The 18918-nt window shown below is 45.3% G+C and overlaps 2 protein-coding genes across 3 annotated transcripts in view; both read left to right on the top strand.

Moving 5' to 3' along the window:
• The window catches only part of LOC119390155 (solute carrier family 13 member 5-like), a 117343-nt gene that overhangs the window by 17464 nt on the left and 80961 nt on the right, over window positions 1-18918 (top strand). The window contains exons 3-4 of one of the 2 annotated variants that reach the window (XM_049414680.1): window positions 4018-4167; window positions 5701-5816. The exons of the other annotated variant lie outside the window; for it this stretch is intronic. Of the exons in view, the coding sequence (XP_049270637.1) occupies window positions 4018-4167; window positions 5701-5816 (266 nt within the window). The remainder of the gene's footprint in view (window positions 1-4017; window positions 4168-5700; window positions 5817-18918) is intronic. 2 annotated transcript variants of the gene reach the window in all.
• Window positions 1-18918, top strand: part of LOC119390156 (solute carrier family 13 member 5) — a 124305-nt gene that overhangs the window by 96320 nt on the left and 9067 nt on the right. The window lies entirely within an intron of this gene.

Here is an 18918-nt window from a genome sequence, read left to right as displayed (position 1 = left end):
ACGACGTTCAGGATCCACAGCCCGTCGTTGCCGTTTCCCAGCTGCTTCTCGTTCCCCGAGTGAAGAATCCGCAGCCCGTCGTTGCCGTCTCGCAGCAGCTCCTCGTGCACGAAGTTCCAGGTCCGCAGCTCGCTTCAAACGCTTGCGTTCAGCGTCGTATGCTCGTCTCTTCGCAGCCTTGTCTTCTGCGTTGCTTGCTGTTGTTGACGCCGACGACAGTGAGGGTGGGGTAACGTTGCCTTCAACGAGTGGTGGGACGCTGATTGAAGGTACTGTTGCTTCCATCGAATCTACTCGAATCAAGCAAAGCGTCAAGTCAAGCGAAAGCCAAGTAAAGACGCCCTTGACTGAATTCCGAACGCGCGCTCCGCCGCTTATATACACACCGCCCGCGTTCGATCTAGAGGAGGGAGGGACGGAAAGGAGGGAGGGAGAGGAGAGGCCTGCTGCCGGCACGAGACGAGCCGAGCATGCGAGGGAGGGAGAGGAGAGGCTTGCTGCCGGCACGAGACGAGCCGAGCATGCGCAGTGGGCGTGTGGATGGCGGCCAACGCCGCAGGTGCGACTAAGAAATGCTCCGCATTTAAAAGTAGCAGACATGAAAAAATAAAATGAGCGAAAGATAGCCAGGATGGAATGAGATTCGAACCCGGGCCTTCTGCGCGGCAGTCGAGTACTCCACCATAGAGCCACGCTGGTGCTTCAAATCCAATTGCAAGAAGACCCTATACAGGCGTCATGTCGGGCAAAGAATCGCGTTAACCTATGTAATATAGCGTGGCAGTAGACTAGAATAACAATCAGTCATCACACAATGTTAATTGCTCAACGAGTGTGTGGTTTAATGCTTCCCACCCACTCCAAAGTGCTCAGCCATATATGTTCATCGTCATCAGCCACATGTGCATCAACAAAGTGCAAATAACACCTCACAGGTGTGTAGCGGGTACCTCGCTTATCCGCAGAAAGACGAATAATGGTGTAGTGGGTGCTGTCCCATTTAACAAAAATTATGATATATGGCGTAGTCGATACCTTGCGGAAATCCAAAACTTCAAATACTGTTGGCCTAGCCGGAACATGAAGCTGAGCTGATATAATTCGCATTAGGCAGTATCGTAATCGTCGGGGAATTTCTTTAACAGCGAACCTGTTTAAGCTATCCGTAAAACCGTCCTCTTTGATCGAAAACAAGAACTTCGCAGGCACAATGACGTCACCGCGCGTTGCCTATAGCAACTGGTTGCACAGCTGTGCGCCTGCTTTACTAGCCCATACACAGCTCCGCCACCAGCCCGCCTGCCTGGACACTGCGCGCAACCACTCGGTTGCCACAGACGTGACGTCACAGCCAACTTTGCATGCGCTCCTTCATTCCGTGTAGAGCCGGCGCGAGGCGGCGGCGCGCCATACGCAGACACAGGGAGACCGAAGGAGGTTCGCACTGCCGATAGCAAGCCGCTTACCTGAAATTGCGGCGCGCTGCCACGCGAGACTGCTGAACTCGACTCGTTTAATGTAGTCCACACGTATACGGCCGAAACGGCGAGACGCGACTGTCCGGGACTCGACTGGAACTTGGCATCACTTGGCACTACTTCGTATAACTTCGCATCCCTTGGCATCACTTCGTATACCTTGGCATCGCTTGAAACGTGAAGAAGGGGAAGATGAGAGCTTGCGACGAAAAAATTCGTAAACAGGGTTTGGGTGCTCGAGCTGACATTCCGACAAGTGGACTAGTCTTCTTCCAGCCTTGAAGAAGACAAGTCCACTTGTCGAAACATCAGCTCGAGCACCCACCCCCTGTTTACGGATTTTTTCATTGGCATCACTTGGCAATATTTAGCATCACTTCCTATGGCCAAGACTAGAGTCACTGTATATGCTACCTTTAGGTAGCAGAGTTGCGCATCTGCTTTCCAAACGCCGCTAGCAACCATGCATTGCGGAGAAGCTGACGCTTGGGCCAATTTTTGTATTTCTCGACGCCGTCGCTGCAGCTCACTCAATTAACACTAGTCATCGACAGCCAATGTTTATCGCCGGCCTTCGACACGCCAGACATGTTTATCGGCGACGCGGTAGGCATGTCGCCTGCAAAAATGGAGTGCGACTTCACCGCATAGCTGTGGTTGCTAGCCGGACCTATGAGCTACTCTGCTACCTAAAGGTAGCATATACAGTGACTCTAGCCAAGACCAGCTAGGAATCGATCAGCTCCGCTGTGTCTTTAGCCTTGCGCCACTAGTGTAAGCTAGGCCCGGCTTTTCCTGCTTCTTACTTAGATAGGTACGTGGGGCTGTCAATATAGGTGGTTATGAAAAAGTTTAAAAGATTTCTGGTTTCTGAGTTTAGCTAGGTAGCGTAGGGTGAAAATTCCAGACTTTTCAGCTATTTTAGGGAGAGACTCAGACTGACAGTATTTGCATCCTAGCTTTTTTCTTGGCCCTCCTAGTTCAGCAATAAATTCTTTCGTAAGACGTCAGGGTATGCAAGTGCCCTTCAAAGAAGGAAGCTATTAGCCAGGAGCTTTCTCGTATGTAATGCTCATTGAAGACGCCTGCTTAGAAACACAAACCATGTTAGTGAAGATCTGATCCTCGCGCATGCGCAGCACGGCTCTTGCGGAGGCGCGCGAAACTGGCTCGGCTAGGCCATTGTAGCTTACGCTACATTAACGCTACAAAATAAGAACGACTGGTAGTGTTGCGGCACATGGCAGAGCAGATCTAAACCACTCTGAGCGCTTCTTCGCTGTTGCCGGACGGCGTGCCGGAAGCATTGGCGGCTTTGATTGCGGAGGCCACGGAGCGGATAGCGCCGCGCAGCCCATCTGGTGAGCTGCTGTCGGCAGCGACGGCCGAGCGTTCGACGAGTTAAGGATGGAAGGCAGCTGTGAGATGGAGAGTATACATATAATTGCCTGTAGCTGCCCTGATGCACGTTGCGTCGCTTAATTCATGGGCGCATGATTTGACGATGCTCTGGCCTAAACGCTGAAAAAATTTCAAAAACTCGTTCAGGGTGCCTTTAAGTAAGGTTTCTTCGGTGCACCTAAGTGTAGGAAAAGTTACGTTTTATATCTTCGTTAGTCTTACTAACGCTCATTTTGCTGCATTTAGTACCACTTGGCACTTCATGCACTATTGTGAAACAGATATCAGATCGTCATCATCATTATTATTATTATTATTATTATTATTATTATTATTATTATTATTATTATTATTATTATTATTATTATTATTATTATTATTATTAGTTGAAGAAACCTTGTAGGCCGCAGATGAAGTGAGCATCCATTTTACACAGAATGCACGGTATACATGCCACTAGTGAAGATAAAATATATAATAGGGAAATAATCACACGATGTATTTTCTGTACACTCGCGTAATCCGACAAAAGTGTAGTGGTATACAATATTAAAGTTTGCAGAAAAAGGAAAATGGCTTATGTAAATCACCGTGGGTCATGTAGTCATTTGGACCGTTAATATTTTGTGTGCTATGCTTCAATTTTTGTATTCAGTTTCTGATGCCATACCCAATGAACCATACCCAACTGAACGCTCAAAAAAGGCCAGGTAAACTGAGATCAATCTAATTTTGGGTGTGATCAGCTAGTGATATTTCCTGGAATAATTCGGTCAGTTCACTAAATGTAGAAAGATTTATGCGGAGACCATGCTGAAATTATGATGGGATGTATCCTTCTTCAAGTTAAGTCGTTATCTGTTTATTGGCAGTACATGGATAATATTATAGTCATTATCATACCACAGATAGATACCATAGATAATAATAGCATCACTCGTGTGCTCACACTAGCACAAGAAAAATACGCGTACCCGCAACGGTGGTCTAGGGGTTATGCTGCTCTAGAGCTGGCAGCTGGCTGAATCATATCATAGGTTTGCGACGTTAAATCCCAACAAATAATAGTATTAGGGAAAATACGCACGAATACATAATGTAATCTCTCATCTTTCATTTCTCTCTTCTATACTCGAAGGCCGGTTGGTGTGCCTACATCCTGCTTTGGATGGCTTTCTACTGGTCGGTGGAGGCCTGTCCGCTCGCAGCCACTTCGCTCATGCCGGTGTTCTTGTTCCCGTTGTTGGGGATCCTGTCATCCAGTAATGTGGCTAGTTTTTACCTGAATGTAAGTACTAACAGGCACGGGATACGAACGTGTGTCATCATATTCACCGCCCACTGCTTTCAGTAAAACAGTCTGTTGGGCTAGTTGATCATGCAGTTAAACAAAGTGAAATTGGCGCAAATAAAGACCGACATATGGACGAGGCAGACAAGAGGGCTTTCGATTGGAATGAAAATTCAAGTCCTGCTCGACGTAATAAGCAGTGGTTGCTTTATTTGTTGCTTTATTTTCATAGGCATATTCAAAAAGTCCGTTGGTAAAAGCGCGAAATAGAGGAATTAGAGAAGCAATTAGTGCAATACTAGGATTTCCACATATTTAAGGCTCTGTAATCAGGTAGGATCAATGCAGATAGCTTTCTATTACACTGAAATACACTGTACAAGTAGTAATTCCTGATACTATGTCCGACACCACGCAGGTTTAGCGGAATCCTAAATGCACTTACCAGAAGTTGTGTACCCTTCGTTAGCGCCGAAAGTGCACAAGCAGAGATGTGATTGATAAGATTAACTTGCTTAGTGTTTCTGCCCAGGGAATTCTATAACTCATGTTATCTTTATTTTCTTCTTTACACCAATTCATACTCACTTTTCAATACAGTCTGTAAGAGCTTTTGTGGTCTTTCTCGCTTTTTTATTCGTAAAAACGCATACTACGAACCGACTTAGATTAAAACAGACATTGTTGGGTTTCGGAAAGCATTTATTTCAAGGCAAGAAGTTTGCGGCTCTGAAATTTCTCTGTGAAACTTCGTAAATCAGCATTTGACAATGTCACATTCAGAGTTTGTGCGCTGAACTCGAGAAAAGGGGTCACTAAAAAGGCGTGGGATTGAGCCAACATTTCTAATAAGATTCGGGATGATTTTCTACCTTTATGAAACATGGTTATAGCGCATATAATTACTAAAATAAGACAGAGCTGAGCTAGCTGGTAGACATTCATGCAGGCATTCATGTTAAAAAAGACAGGGTATATAAACAGGGACGCAAGAGAGGAGTCAAGACGTTTCTGGTGTTTGTGGTGTCTTGACACCTCTCCTGTGTCCGTGTTCGCGCGCCCTGTCTTTTTAACAGTAATTACTAAGATATCGGCATCTACACAATGATGGCAATGCTTATGTCTTCATCTTCCTCGGCAGTATACCCGTGTTTAATTTTGCTCCTTTCTTATCGTTTTGTTTATGCTACTTTCTCTTGTATTTGTGTATTTCTTCAATACTACTATCATGTTTATGGGATGGACGGCTCTAGTGTACCCTACCTTCCCATGTCTTTTATTTTTTCATATATAAAAAAGTTACCGTTTTTCACAATGCAACGACCAACTAGCCGTACATTCAACGGTGATGAGTATAAAGATTTAATGTTATGAATACAAACAACTTAAAATGAATTGTATTTTACATTGTACATTCCCGTCACATAACAAACTACTTCGAATTGAAGGCTGCCTACAAAATGAGAATATTGCACATTTTTCAGCACTGCCCCATCACTATCCTTGCCTCTCTTTGGATTTCACTTGCAGGATATTGGAATCTTGCTGCTTTGTTCTCTAATCATGGCTGGAGCAGTGGAAACAAGCAACTTGCACAAGAGAATAGCCCTCAGGTCTTTACTCGCCATAGGAACAAGCAATCTCAGGTAAGAGCGCTCCAGAGAAAATGTCGCGTTGTTGTTTTCAGTTATATGACCATAGGCAAAGCAGAATTGCTAGTGCATATGACTATCTGAAGAGTCACTTTCAACGAAGAGGTTATAGTTATTTGTAATTTGCTTAACTGTAATAATGCTTTTCATCGTGTTACTCTAATGCCACTAAACTACAACAAATGTAAAACGTCCCCATGGTTCAAGGAGTGAATATGAGAACGTCGTAACTCACATTTATTTTATTACAAGAAAACATGCACTTCATAACAACAGAGTGTAAAAGACAATCTCGCATAGCATTCCTTATCTATCCATTTGTCTGAGTACTCCATACCGGGGGTATATGTTACATAAAAAAGCAAAAAAAAAAACAACAAATGGTATCATTTGCTTTAACGACCATATTGCAGATGATGTCTTGGCTGTGTCGAGAACAGCTAATAGACTGGTGGTGATAAATAGAATGCTTCTTTGTGAAGCTACGTTCCACGTGATTAACTCAAAAATAATTTGTTACGGCGTTTGCGGCCAGTATTTCTGTCTGTCAGGAAATTTTGTGGCCTTTATAGCAGCCCGGTTACTTACGTTTTTATGCATATTTTCTTACTTTGTATTAATTTTTCTTCAGGCTTCTCCTCGGCTTTATGCTAGTCACCACGGTGTTATCCATGTGGATTCCCAACACTGCATCCACGTCCATCATGGCGCCCATCGCCATGGCCGTGGTAGACCAGATGCACGCCTCCTCTAAGCCTCATTACAGAGACGTCGAAAGTGAGTGGTCACCGCGAACAACTATAATGCATGCTTTATGCAACACGCGATAATCACAGTGAAGTAAAAAAATAAAGGTTCTGTGTAAGTCAACAAGTGTAGGTGTTTCACTGTAGAAGGGAAGAAATATCATTTGCAATGTTACGATGTCGAGGTTTCCCACTCAACTCTTACCTTCAGTGCTCTGGTCTTGCTCAGTCACCTTTATGCCTTTACTGAACTGAAAGTGCAGTGAATCTCCGCATAATTTCAATTTAAGGTGGCGAGGGTTCACACATGAAAGACCACTAGAAGAACCCCAGAACCCCTCGGAATCATAGGCTTGAATATGTCACTACCGAAGGTTCTTTCCTTTGGTGCTACCGTATAGGGTTTTAGTCACAGGAGCACTTGTCATGCCGTGCGTAATATAATTCGGGAGAAAAAAAATAATTTTCAGGTGATATAATTTCAATTTCTTGTTCTATCACACTGTTGCATTATTTTTTGCTTTCGTACTTCTTTAAATAACGAGTTAGTTAGGAAACTATTTATTTCTGAACATGTGTATTTTCTAAAGCTATATACTCTCTAAAAAATGTGCCACCCAATTCATGGCAGATCCTACGAGATTGATTGCGCCAGGTTACTGAGGAACAGCCGAAAAACCAAGTGTATAGGTGTTACAAAGCTATTCCTTATGTCAGTTGAAGTGAAACTGTCATATTGTGAAGCCGCTGAGAATTTGCTCAAACTTGGGGAAACTCACATGAGTAAATAGATCTGGTGGCACGACTTGTTTTTTGATCATTCAAACCGACTTCTAGACACTGTTAACTTTGTGAAGGCCCTATACGTTACGTTCTTTGTAGACAGTACAGCAGCTCGATGAGTGTCCTGTCTTTCAGCAATTTGGGGCCATGCTTTATTACATACACGTGCGCGTACCGACAACGCAACCGACTTAGTGTTTCTTACGGTCATCTTAGGCAACTGAGAGAATTTTAAGTAAGCTTATGTAATTAATGAACCATATTTAATTACCAAACTTTTAATGCATTCCTTCAACACTTTGGCAGGCGCAAGAAAAAGCTACCGATGGTTTCTGGTTTTCATGATCCGCAAGTGCGCTTCCCCGCGCTGCACAATCACCCAAATAATGGCGGCACCTGTTTGCGCTTAATGTAGAGAGAAGGTCCTAGTTGCACGTGCTGGGGCTTGTCTGTTATGGGTGTTTATATCGAGAGAGCAGAGTCTACACTTTTCGCGTCATAGCGCAAGCAAACTTCGCTTGAACACGCGGCTTGCAGCAGTGACTAGCCGTCATCAGCTGGGCTAACCGCATCGCAGGAAGCTAGATTTACAATTATGAAGCGGCTCTATTGTGTCACATGTACAAACGCCATGCCCCTGCCTCAGCCAAAGAAAAAGAAACATTACTTCTTTCCCAAAAAACGCCAGGCCTTTGAGGAAAGCGCAGCACAGTCACAGCGAAAGCTGGAAGAGCGGCATTTCTAGAGCCCGTTATAAACTCTCTTGTGGCTACTAATACAAGTACATTAGCAACGTACCCACTACGCCACAAATCATATTTTTTTTGGGAAGTTGTGAAGCACCCATGCACCACGATATTATTCGTTATTCTGCGGAGAAGCGAGGTACCATCTGTAAGGCATTATGTGCGTTTTGTTGATGCGACCGTTTATGAGGATTAAGAATTATCGCTGATTCCTTTGTATTGGGTTGGAAGCTTTAAACGACGCACTAGTTACGCAATTCATATTGTGTGACGCCCGGTCGTTATTTAACTGTCCAACCATGCTTTATAACATACGTTAACCGGAGAAACGGAGAGCGAGAGAGAGAGAGGGAGGGAAATAACTTTATTGAGACCCTGAGGAAATGGATCATGGGAGCCTTATGGGCTTCCTTGGCAACCAATAGAAGTGCACTTGCGAGGAACCCTCTACACTATAAATCATCATAATTTTAGTGAAGCAGGGAAGCAGCCACTATGCAATTTTTCGTCATTCTGCGGAGAACCGTGGTACCTGCTAAACACCTGTAAGGCATTATGTGCACTTTGTTGACGCTGAGGCTGATGACGATGAAGCGTTATCGCAGAGGCCTTTGTAATGGGTTGGAAGCATTCAACAACCAACTCGTTGCGCAATTCGCATTGTGAGACGCCCGGTTACAGAATTCGCGTTTGTGTGACGCCTGGTTGTTATTTTACTCTTCTACCACACTACATTACATATGTTAATGTGGTTCCTTCGCGACATGAAGCCTGTATAGGGTCCTTTTGCAACGCAGTTTCAAGCACCGGCATGGCTCAGAGGTAGAACACTTGCTTCCCACGCGGAGGGCCCAGGTTCGAACCTCGTTCCATCCTAGCAATTTTTTCTTATCTCCTTTTTTTTCTTATTTCGTGCGATAGCGGTTACGGACACCGGCGGCGGCGGACAACTACGGCGCCAAAAACGGCCGTTGAAATGATCTCATAACAGCTTTCGCTGTAAAACATTTGATGAAGTACGAGCAGGGCACACGTTATCCGTTTGCCCACCTTGGACTTCACCTTTTCAGTCCCTGAACCAGTCATGGCCGGTTATAAAAGGGCGCAAAGCATTCTCTGCAAAGAGGCACTTCCCGAACTCTACAAAAAAGCTTTGTGCGTTTTTCATGCGCCGTCGTCGATCCCCACCAGCATGTTTTGCTATTAGGGCTGGCGCACGGGTAGTGTCTTGCAACGTACAACACGCCCGCGTAATGTTACTCATGGATCGCGCTCTGTCACATCGTTTCGCTCTTTTAGTTATCAATAGAAGCACAAACTAGGAAGCAGAATAGCAAAAGTCAAGTGAAACGAATATTAAAACGTCTGCACGTAAAAAACATAAGTGAAAGGGGCTTGTTAGGCGTGAACAACGTTCAAAATATTTGTACGTAGCTGAAAACAATCGCTCCATCTCAGTGAAGCCTGTCGGTAATTGGTACGAACGCATTACAGGCGTGCAAGAGGTAACTTCTACGTTTGCTGGACATCTCATTCGTTGCGAACGAGCAACGAAATACGCGCAGGGGAAAAGTGACGACAGTGCTCGACTGCTGACCAGTAGGCCATGGAATCATATTGTCACAGGGTCGTTACCTCGACGAAGGCAGCAGTCGGCATGTCCAAAATGAAACTCTTTATATGGACTAACTTGCGGCAGGGAAACAGAAATCAAACTACAGCAATACACACAGTACACTGATAGCGGCGAACAGAGCGTCGGCCGTCGATAAACTGAACCGCGGCAATACGCGTCAGCGTTTATACATGCGGCATCGAACATTCTAGCCTTATCGCTGGTGGTCGCGCAAGCTCTGTAATAATCTTGGCTATCCGCGTCATGTGCGCAATCTTAAGAAAAATGATCTACTGCAATCTGGACCATCCCCAGACATTCTGGCGCGGCTTGCGCAAGGCAGTAGTAACACATGTAAGGGGGCGGTAGCGTAGAACAGAATCAAAGGAGCGCGTGTGGCAATGTCCCCAATATCCCGGCCACGGCAGCCGCATTTCGATGGAGGCGAAATGCTAGAGGCCTGTGCACTTAAATTTAGGTGCACATTGAAGAACACCAGATGTTGAAAATTTCCAGAGCGCTCCCCAGCGGCGTCCCTCATGTCGAGTTTTTGAGCCTAAAACCACAATTATAATTATTATATTATGAAAGGCCGCAACGGTGAAAGAACAGGGCGGCAAGGAAAAGAACTCGATCCACTCGCGTCATGCCACATTTGAAATAAATACTACAAATTATAGTTGCTCTATCTTCTACGTGATGGCGCTACTTGTTCCTGCGGGCCGACGTCTTTTTCTCTCGGAACGTGAGGAAGTTTTCGCTTGTGTTTGCAGCTGGGACATTTATGTCCCGATGGCCAAGAAAACGTTAAACGCGACGCATCCAATATAGGAGGTGTTCAGCCTATCAATCAGTGTCCAACGAATTTATTATAATGGTAGTAGCTAGTGTTTTAATTTGTAGGGGCTTCCAAAAAGTACGCTGTCTTTTTTTCCAGGTTGCCAACACTGAAGCTGTAACTATAAGCCAACAATTTTGAGTTCATGGCGTAGCATATTACAAACGGCACCTCTTCGTAGAGCTTGACGAAAACTGCAACGTAACCGTGAATGCCTAGTTCTACTTCACGCAAGTGTTCTTAGATTACATAGACGTAGTAAGCAAAAGCACCGTCTATTAAGCAGGTACATTAAAAGTCTATTGAGCATTTGAAACAAACTTTCCCGCAGAACATTCCAGTTTCTGCATCAAGCGTTTGCATCATCATTATGCTAGATTGGAGCACTCGAATTTTTCAGTTTCGTTTATGCAGAATAAGCCTCTTATTTGGATGCAAGCTACCGCATGTGGTAGTGGCTATTAGAAAAAGAAAGCATAGTGCCGAATTCCTCCTGCTCCTCTACCACTGAAATTATTAAACAACATTGTTTTGTTTCTGGGAATAAGGTTGGAAATAATGTGTCATTTGCGTGTTGCAGGTCCGGACCTCGAGCCTATAACCAGACAACACGAGCGAATTTACAAACATAACGATAAATCGAGAAGGAGGGATTCGTCTAATGCTGCTGATTCTGAGTAAGCCTTGACCGAAATATATTGTTATTGCAGCTTACTTGCCTCGTATGCAAGTATGTCTATCTGGTGTGTTTGGCTGTGGTGACAGACAGTTATACAGTCATTGTAGTAATATTTGATGCATCTGGAAAGGGAAGGCAGTACAAAAATTTTTTTGCATGCTACGAGTCGACCGTGGTGTAGGTGTCTGCTATACGCATACGTGCTTCTATACTACAATTCTGTCTATGTCATATTTGTATTACGAGAGTCGCTCGTGAGAGTTTCACAACATGCAGGATGTCGGCACTATGTGTATACTGGCGAAAATATGAAATAAATAAATAAATAAATATATACATAAATATATATATATATATATATATATATATATATATATGTATATATATATATATATATATATATATATATATATATATATATATATATATATATATATATATATATACACATATGTGTGTGTGTGTGCGTGTGTGTGTGTGTGTGTGTGTGTGTGTGCGCGTGCGTGTGTGTGTATGGCTAGCGTAATGAAACTTGCTGAAAACTTAAGAAGCGCTGCAACAATAGGATACAGAACAAATGCTTAATTTCTCATATTAGTTTCGGTTGGCGGACCAGCCTTCTTTGGAGGATATGTATAGGGGTTACGGTGCTCGGCTGCAGACCCAAAGGTCGCGGGTTAGATCTCGGCAGCGGCGGTCACATTTATGGAGGTCATAATACTAGAGGCCATTGTACTTACTGTGCGATGTGCGATGTCATTGCACGTTAAAGAACACCAGGAGCTCTCCACTATGGCTGCCTCATATCATATCGTGGTACCAGCATTTAAAACCACACAAATTATTATTGCGACAAAGATGCTCCTAAAATACAGAAACTTACGCAAATACATTTAGGTGCAAGTTGAAAATTCTCGATTGGTCAAAATTATTCTGCAGCCCCTCATTACGTTGTGCCTCATAATCATCATGGTTTTGCCCCGCAGTTCAATTCACATACACAAATGTGGCTCTTCCAGAGATGCAGGCAAGTTTCCAGTAATTGTAAAATCGTGCATGGGTCAAGATATAATGCTCAAGTATAAATGCAGATCAGCCTTAAAAAAAAAAGACTGACTAATAGCATTGATGGACCTTGAGTGTAACATTTAGCAGTGCTTTAATGCCTAGTTCCATTTTCTCTTGCTGTTTATACGAACGTTCCCAGAATTCGCACTCACGCAAGTTGTAACCACTTCCCTTTCCAGAGAGAACTCTAGGCAGAAGTTATTGCGTACGACCATGCTGCTCTCCGTGGCATATTCTGCTAACATCGGAGGAACTGGATCTCTCATTGGCACAGGGTCCAATCTCGTACTCAAGGGCCTCATGGATGAGTAAGTGAAGCGTGGCAGAGACTGTGGATTTAAAATCGTCCCTGGTGTGAATGAAATTGAACGTGGACACTATCTTTCTGTGAAGATATTAGCTGGATAGTGGTTATTTAGCGCAAGAAAACGACACTAAAAATCAGAAGATAGGACAAAGCTCTCCGTCCTGTCTTCTGTCACGTGGTGTGGTTTTTTGCGCTAGGTAAGCACCATGTATTCACACCAACTGGCCCGCCAACGCATTGCATTGAACAATATTAGCTGGGTTGATTAGTTCATATTGATTAAACTACAATTCGTGATCTAAGCACTTCCCCTGTTTTCTTTTTCTTAGCGATATTTTTCGGCTATAACAAGAAACTCGTTTGCCATTTCACAAATATTTATGATGGTGACCTCAAGCCAAAATTTTTAAAGTCATTTACAATGATATCATCTAAGTCAATATATCCAACCCACAATATGGAAGTGAAGGCTTAAGCCTACGTAAGCCAATACTATTCAGAAAATGTATACGTAGGCGAACTTTCGTGGAAGCGGTTGCTCGAAATTAGCGGAGCAACTAGCTGAATCGGCCAATAAACACTGGAAGGCCCAACATGGACTGATAGAAATAACTTTTAGTAAAGCGTAACATTTGCTCTTGTTTATTCCCAGCCTGTTCCCAGAGTGTTCTGACTTGACCTTTGCAACGTGGATGCTCTACAACGTGCCGACCATGCTGATTTGCATTTGCATCGGGTGGACCTACCTCCAATTTTCCGCGAGGAAAGCGATGTAAGAAATTAAATACTTGCCGTGTTTTTTTTTTATTTTGTAGATGATGCGTGGCATCGAGAATTATCTGCTAGGAAAAAGCACAAGGGTAATAAGAAAGGGCTAATGTCGATTTAACAGCTGAACGCTCTGCTATATCTTGACGAAATACTAAAATGATGACACACGAAGACACACAGGGTTATATGCAATATCGGCATCAGTACAGCTTGAATATGACGTCGGTACTTAATTTCAAGGATACTTTCGAGGTACTATAATTTTTAGGATGAGCGATATGGAACTGTAGCATGCATGTTACAGTTGAATGCATGTAACATTGACGTTATGCGAAAAAGCCGTCATCTGAGGACAGATAGACTTACATCTGCCATGCTGTGCAATAATCAAGGAATGGGAAGCTACGTTACGCCAAACGAAAAAAGTTAGATTGGGCACTATTCACGAGCATTGCTATAGAATAGCCAAATAAATTTACCGTACCCTCACGAGAAGTATGTATTGAAAATGTGTAGGAATCGTTCGTCTGCCAGGTGAATGCGAGGAAGCAAAACGTTGATAATATGATTAGCCGAATGCACATTGTACAAAAGACGCTTGCGTTACATTTAGCAGCCGCAGGACAGTTCTCCGCTAGATTACTTTTTTATTTCATCAAACTTATCAATACTATTTCTTTAGCTTCACGGGATATAAATTGCTGCAGACATATTGAGAGACAGTACCCGGATGGAGGAGTCTAGAGGAATCTTAGGTAACTGCACGAGCGTGGGACAAGAAAGGTAACACGCAGTGCGCTCATGTGTGTTATATTCCTTGTCCCGTCCACACGCAATTCGTCCAAAAGTTCAAATGTACCATGTTCAGCTTAACACCCTGCAGTCTAAGATGTGAGAGGTTATCCAGACAAACAGGCCAGTTACCTTCATCGTATGAGCGGTTAGGTAAGTGTAGTTAAACTACATAGAACGAGCTTTGCATAATATTAACCACGTTACAGTGCCAGCCATTACGAGGTTGAAGAAGTCATAACGCGTTGAAGAAGTCTAAATATTATAATTCTACAGTTAAATATGAGGAAACAAAAATTTGGGGAGGGGCGAAGCATGTAGGCAAGGGTGTTTCAGCTCCACTAACGTGAAACCTGTCGAGGGGCGAAGCATGCAGTGTGCGCCGGTGTTTCCCACAGCAAAATCACTGCCAATGGGCAATGAGCGACAGAAGAAAGATTAGACATAGAGACCCACAGTCCGCTTTTAGTTAACATGCAGGCCGCGATTCTTTATTGTTCAACTACGCACAAGAGAAATCTGCCACCGGCACTACATTGCAGGTCAAGATCCAGTGCCTACATAGTATACGCTGTGGCCGGTGAACGGTCAGAACGGTTGTGCAGCGCGAGCAGTAGGTTTTGTAGCGTTAGCTACACTTGCCTAGCCGGAGCCGATTTCGCGTGGATCCTCATGAGCCGTGCTGCGCATGCTCGAGGATCAGTGATGACACACAGCTGGCTCACCGGAGCCGGCATCTCACGTGCTCTCCGCCGCGCGCGGCTCGCCGCTGCTGGTCTGCGCGTTCGGGAGGAGTGGCGTCGTAGCCGCGGCAGACACGCTGGCGCCGGCGCGCGTGCAGACTCCGCCACTGCCGCGCGCGACTCACCGCTGCTGGTCTGTGCATTCGAGAGGAGTGACGTCGTAGCGATGGCAGAGACACTGGCGCCGGCGCGCGCGCAGCTATTCGCCTTCCCTGTGCAGTGGCCGTCTGACACTGCGCTGGAGCCGCTTGATACCGCCTCTGACTGGCGTTTGCAGGTGGGTAACGCCATGGAGAAGGAGAGTGCAAATGCTTCTCAACGGTGCAGAAGAGCCGAGAAGCTTATCTCATCGGATCCCGAAGTAGTTGCCTGGCAATTAGCGGTTCAGCGTACGAAGAATGAACAGAAGAAGGCTAATAATCCTAGACAATCTGGAAAGCTAACATTAATCATATGAACTTTTGCTAACGCTACGTATATCCTGGCATAGCCGAGCTAAGCCACTGCAATTTTTAAATGCGAAGCATTTCTTAGCGAACCTCTGGCACTTTGAGCGTTTCTATCTACGTATCTATCTATCTATCTATCTATCTAGCCGCCTACGTCCGGGTGCTCTCATGAGCGCCTCCTTAACTTGGTGTAGACCAAATTTTGCATGGGAGGGTAAGAGGATTTGACGAATATGATTGCAGGGTCATGACATGAATAACGTTAAAATCCTGTCGCGTACGTCGTCCAACACTTTCCACTAGACACGTGTGGCACATACCCGTTTACCATGGCCCGCGGTGTACGGGTATGTGCCACAGGTGATTGACAGTTTATATCTACCCAGGAACGGCGAGAACAGACATTGGTTACTTAAATGCTAAAACGCTAAGGAAAACCAACATCGGCAGCGTTGACTCAACGAATGGAAATAATGAAAATTAGGATCCCAGGAGGAATCGAACCCAAGCATTCTGCGTGGCAATCAGGTATTCTACCACTGAGCCACGCCAGGTCTATAAACTGGTTTGGAAAAACAGCGTACGCAGGCGTAACAAGGTATATGTAAACTGGTAGCGTAACTTCCGTAGAAGCCCACGTGTCAAGCCGGTGGCTAGTTGTTGCAACAGTCGCCATCTATGTGAGGAGGGGACAAACAGAATTAAAAAAGAAAAGAAAAAGATGACGTCACAACCGGAAGCGGAAATGGCGTCACGTTTTAACGCGATGGGCGCGAAATTATGAAATTTTTTGACAGGACGCCGCTTCTTACTTTTTTTTTATAGCTGCATGTTCTTTTTCTTATTACTATGACGGCTCCATAATGGAAGCCTGCAAGATAACGGGAAGACAAAAAAGACAGATTTGATAAATAAGGTGTATATTATTGGCGAAATATTGCATTGAACAGGATATTACCCCAAAATATATAACACAGAAATCAGAAGTAGCATAACAATTCAACGTGCACACTGTGATGGTGTAATGTGGGCCCAGGATCCGAAATAATTCAACCGGTAGTCAGGTGATTCTGTACACACAACACAGACTTTAACACAACCGATAACTCTGACGATTCATACACAACACACTACAGCATTCCTTATTTACATCCTAAACGTCCTACGCGCCTCGCACACAAACTGTCCTACTCGCCGTTATGAACTGTTGCCGCTGCGGCGAGGTCGGTCGTCACTGGTACTCCTTGGGCAGTCAACAGTCACGCTGCCTTGACCGTGGCGAGGTGGTAGTGGTGGTGATGATGGCACTGCAGGCCGGTAGATCACCAGGCCACTGCAGTGCAGGTTAGCTGCCCGTCGCCAACATGAGCCGCGGCCACCTCGTGACACCACTCCGGCCCCAGGACCTCAGGCCAGGAACAGACTAGGCTGCCGGTCTCTGTGTCAGCACGGGCACAGAGCGGGAATCAGGCTCACCAGGTCCACATGGCTGCCGGACGCCTGGTTAAGCGATGTTGCGACCCGAACCGCCGACCAGCGGCTGCCGTTCCAACCGTGTCGCGCTCCAACTCCTCGAGCCGCACGCCCCGCTCGCGCTTCCTTTTCGTCGTCTTCCCCTCCAAGGCGTACCGCAGAGCAGAACTGTCGTTCCCTCTTCGCCCCGTCACGGGCCACACAATCCACATCATCACACACACAAACCTTAGCGCAGCGTTTCTTCGCGTAGCGTGGCGGACTCATCGTCCCGAAGGGCGACAGCACGCCGGCCGTGCGCTGGCAAAACACAGTCACTGAAACGGTTCCCGATGGCTGCGATGGGCTATATTACCTTCTGCCAAGTACCACGACTAGAAAACAACGGTTATGCGAGGAAATATCTACGGACGACAGGCACAAACCTACTGCGCAAAAACGAGCGACGCCAAATGCATCTCAAAATGAGCAAAACCGTTGGCCCATGTTACCAGACTGCCTGCATGTGCCCGCTGTTTCTGAAAATAAACGAAAAAAATTGGCCCCTCAACTACATACCCATGACTGAAGTTTTATTAAAGTAATCTACTAATTTAATTCGTGACAAATAAATTTAAAACTAATGAAAATAAACGCTTAATTAATTTTTTTGTTTTCATTATTTGTCCCCCCCTCACCTAGTAGCGCTTTAATCGTCACGCGGGTGTTGATGTTTGTCGCAATAGGTTTCCGACCACTTTTCGTTCCGACTTTCGCGACCTATTTAGATTGACCTTGGGCGTAATATCGGTGCAACGTGAATTGTGGTTGTGGTGCTGGCTATCTAATTTTACAAGAAAGCAATAAACGCTACATGACACTCCTACGATATCTACTACTCCTACGATAGAGGCGTCATATCAGATTAACGTTTGTAGTTCTAGTGTTGACTCCGCTTTTATAGCAGTCTAATAAAGATTACGTTTGTATTCCTATGATTCAGCAAGCTATATTGAAGCATTGCTCGACCCTGGAGAAACACATTAACGAAAGTTACATATGATATCCACATCACCGCACCGTAAAGTGCACTTCGTCCACCAGAACGGCGCAGTGTCCTCTTCATTTCTTACGAGGCTGGGCGATGGCCTCATGCTGACCGAGGATGATGCCAGATTGATTGACAGCCGCTTTGTAGACTAGGCTACGTAGGCCACATACGCCCAGGTAGTCTACGAATACGACAAACACCATCCACTGATTTTGGTCTACGTAGCACTATCCAGGCCTACCAGCCTCGACGGCCTATACCTCACCAACGCGATGGGTGGCTTCAGGTTCCGACATGTCGCCGGCTCTGTCGACAGACGATTTGTCGACGAAATGACCGAGGCTTCCACGAATTCCAACAGCTCTACCATACCACATACATCACTACACATGGAGCCCTCGTCACCACGATCACGACCGGATCCTATAACAAGTCATGACCTCTGGTGCTCGCTTATCACGGTGATGATGCGCTTGTTCAAGAACGTCTTGCACACATGTACACGGGTTCGTGAAACGTGCGTGCGTTATCGGGACACGTATACGCACTACATATCAGCTTACCGCTTGTTGGTAATACTCACGTTGCATACCCAACCGTAAACAACTGGTTATATAACACATATGTGGCTCTTCAACATATATATGTGTGCTTATAAAATTTATACAAATCTTTAGCGTCATTTTGTAACGTGCCGCTCAGTCAAAAAAGTTACCCCACAGTCCCCTACCCGCCGCATGCTTCGCATAACATCGACTCCCACGGTACGTGGGATCTGCCGAATTTTTTTTTTTCAATCAAGAAACTCGCTATCAGGCGTTGCCTGCGTCGGCGTTGTCTCTCGCGGGCGAGGGCGTGTTCTCGTTCCTTGCGAGCTGGTAGTTCAGCGTTCATCGCAGAAAGAGCGTTTCCATAGTCAACGCACACCATTCGCCCTCTCTCGCCACGCGGCGAGCGCTGAGGCGGTGGCGCCTTATCATGCGCTCAAGCAAGTGGAGCAGACGACGATGCGCGATGCACGCCGACACGGCGAGACCCTAAGGTGCTTCGCCCCTA

This window comes from Rhipicephalus sanguineus, chromosome 4, assembly GCF_013339695.2.
Source record: "Rhipicephalus sanguineus isolate Rsan-2018 chromosome 4, BIME_Rsan_1.4, whole genome shotgun sequence".
NCBI lineage: Eukaryota > Metazoa > Arthropoda > Arachnida > Ixodida > Ixodidae > Rhipicephalus > Rhipicephalus sanguineus.
The sequence above is the reverse complement of the archived record's forward strand: the minus strand, read 5'-3'. Positions and strand labels throughout refer to the sequence as shown.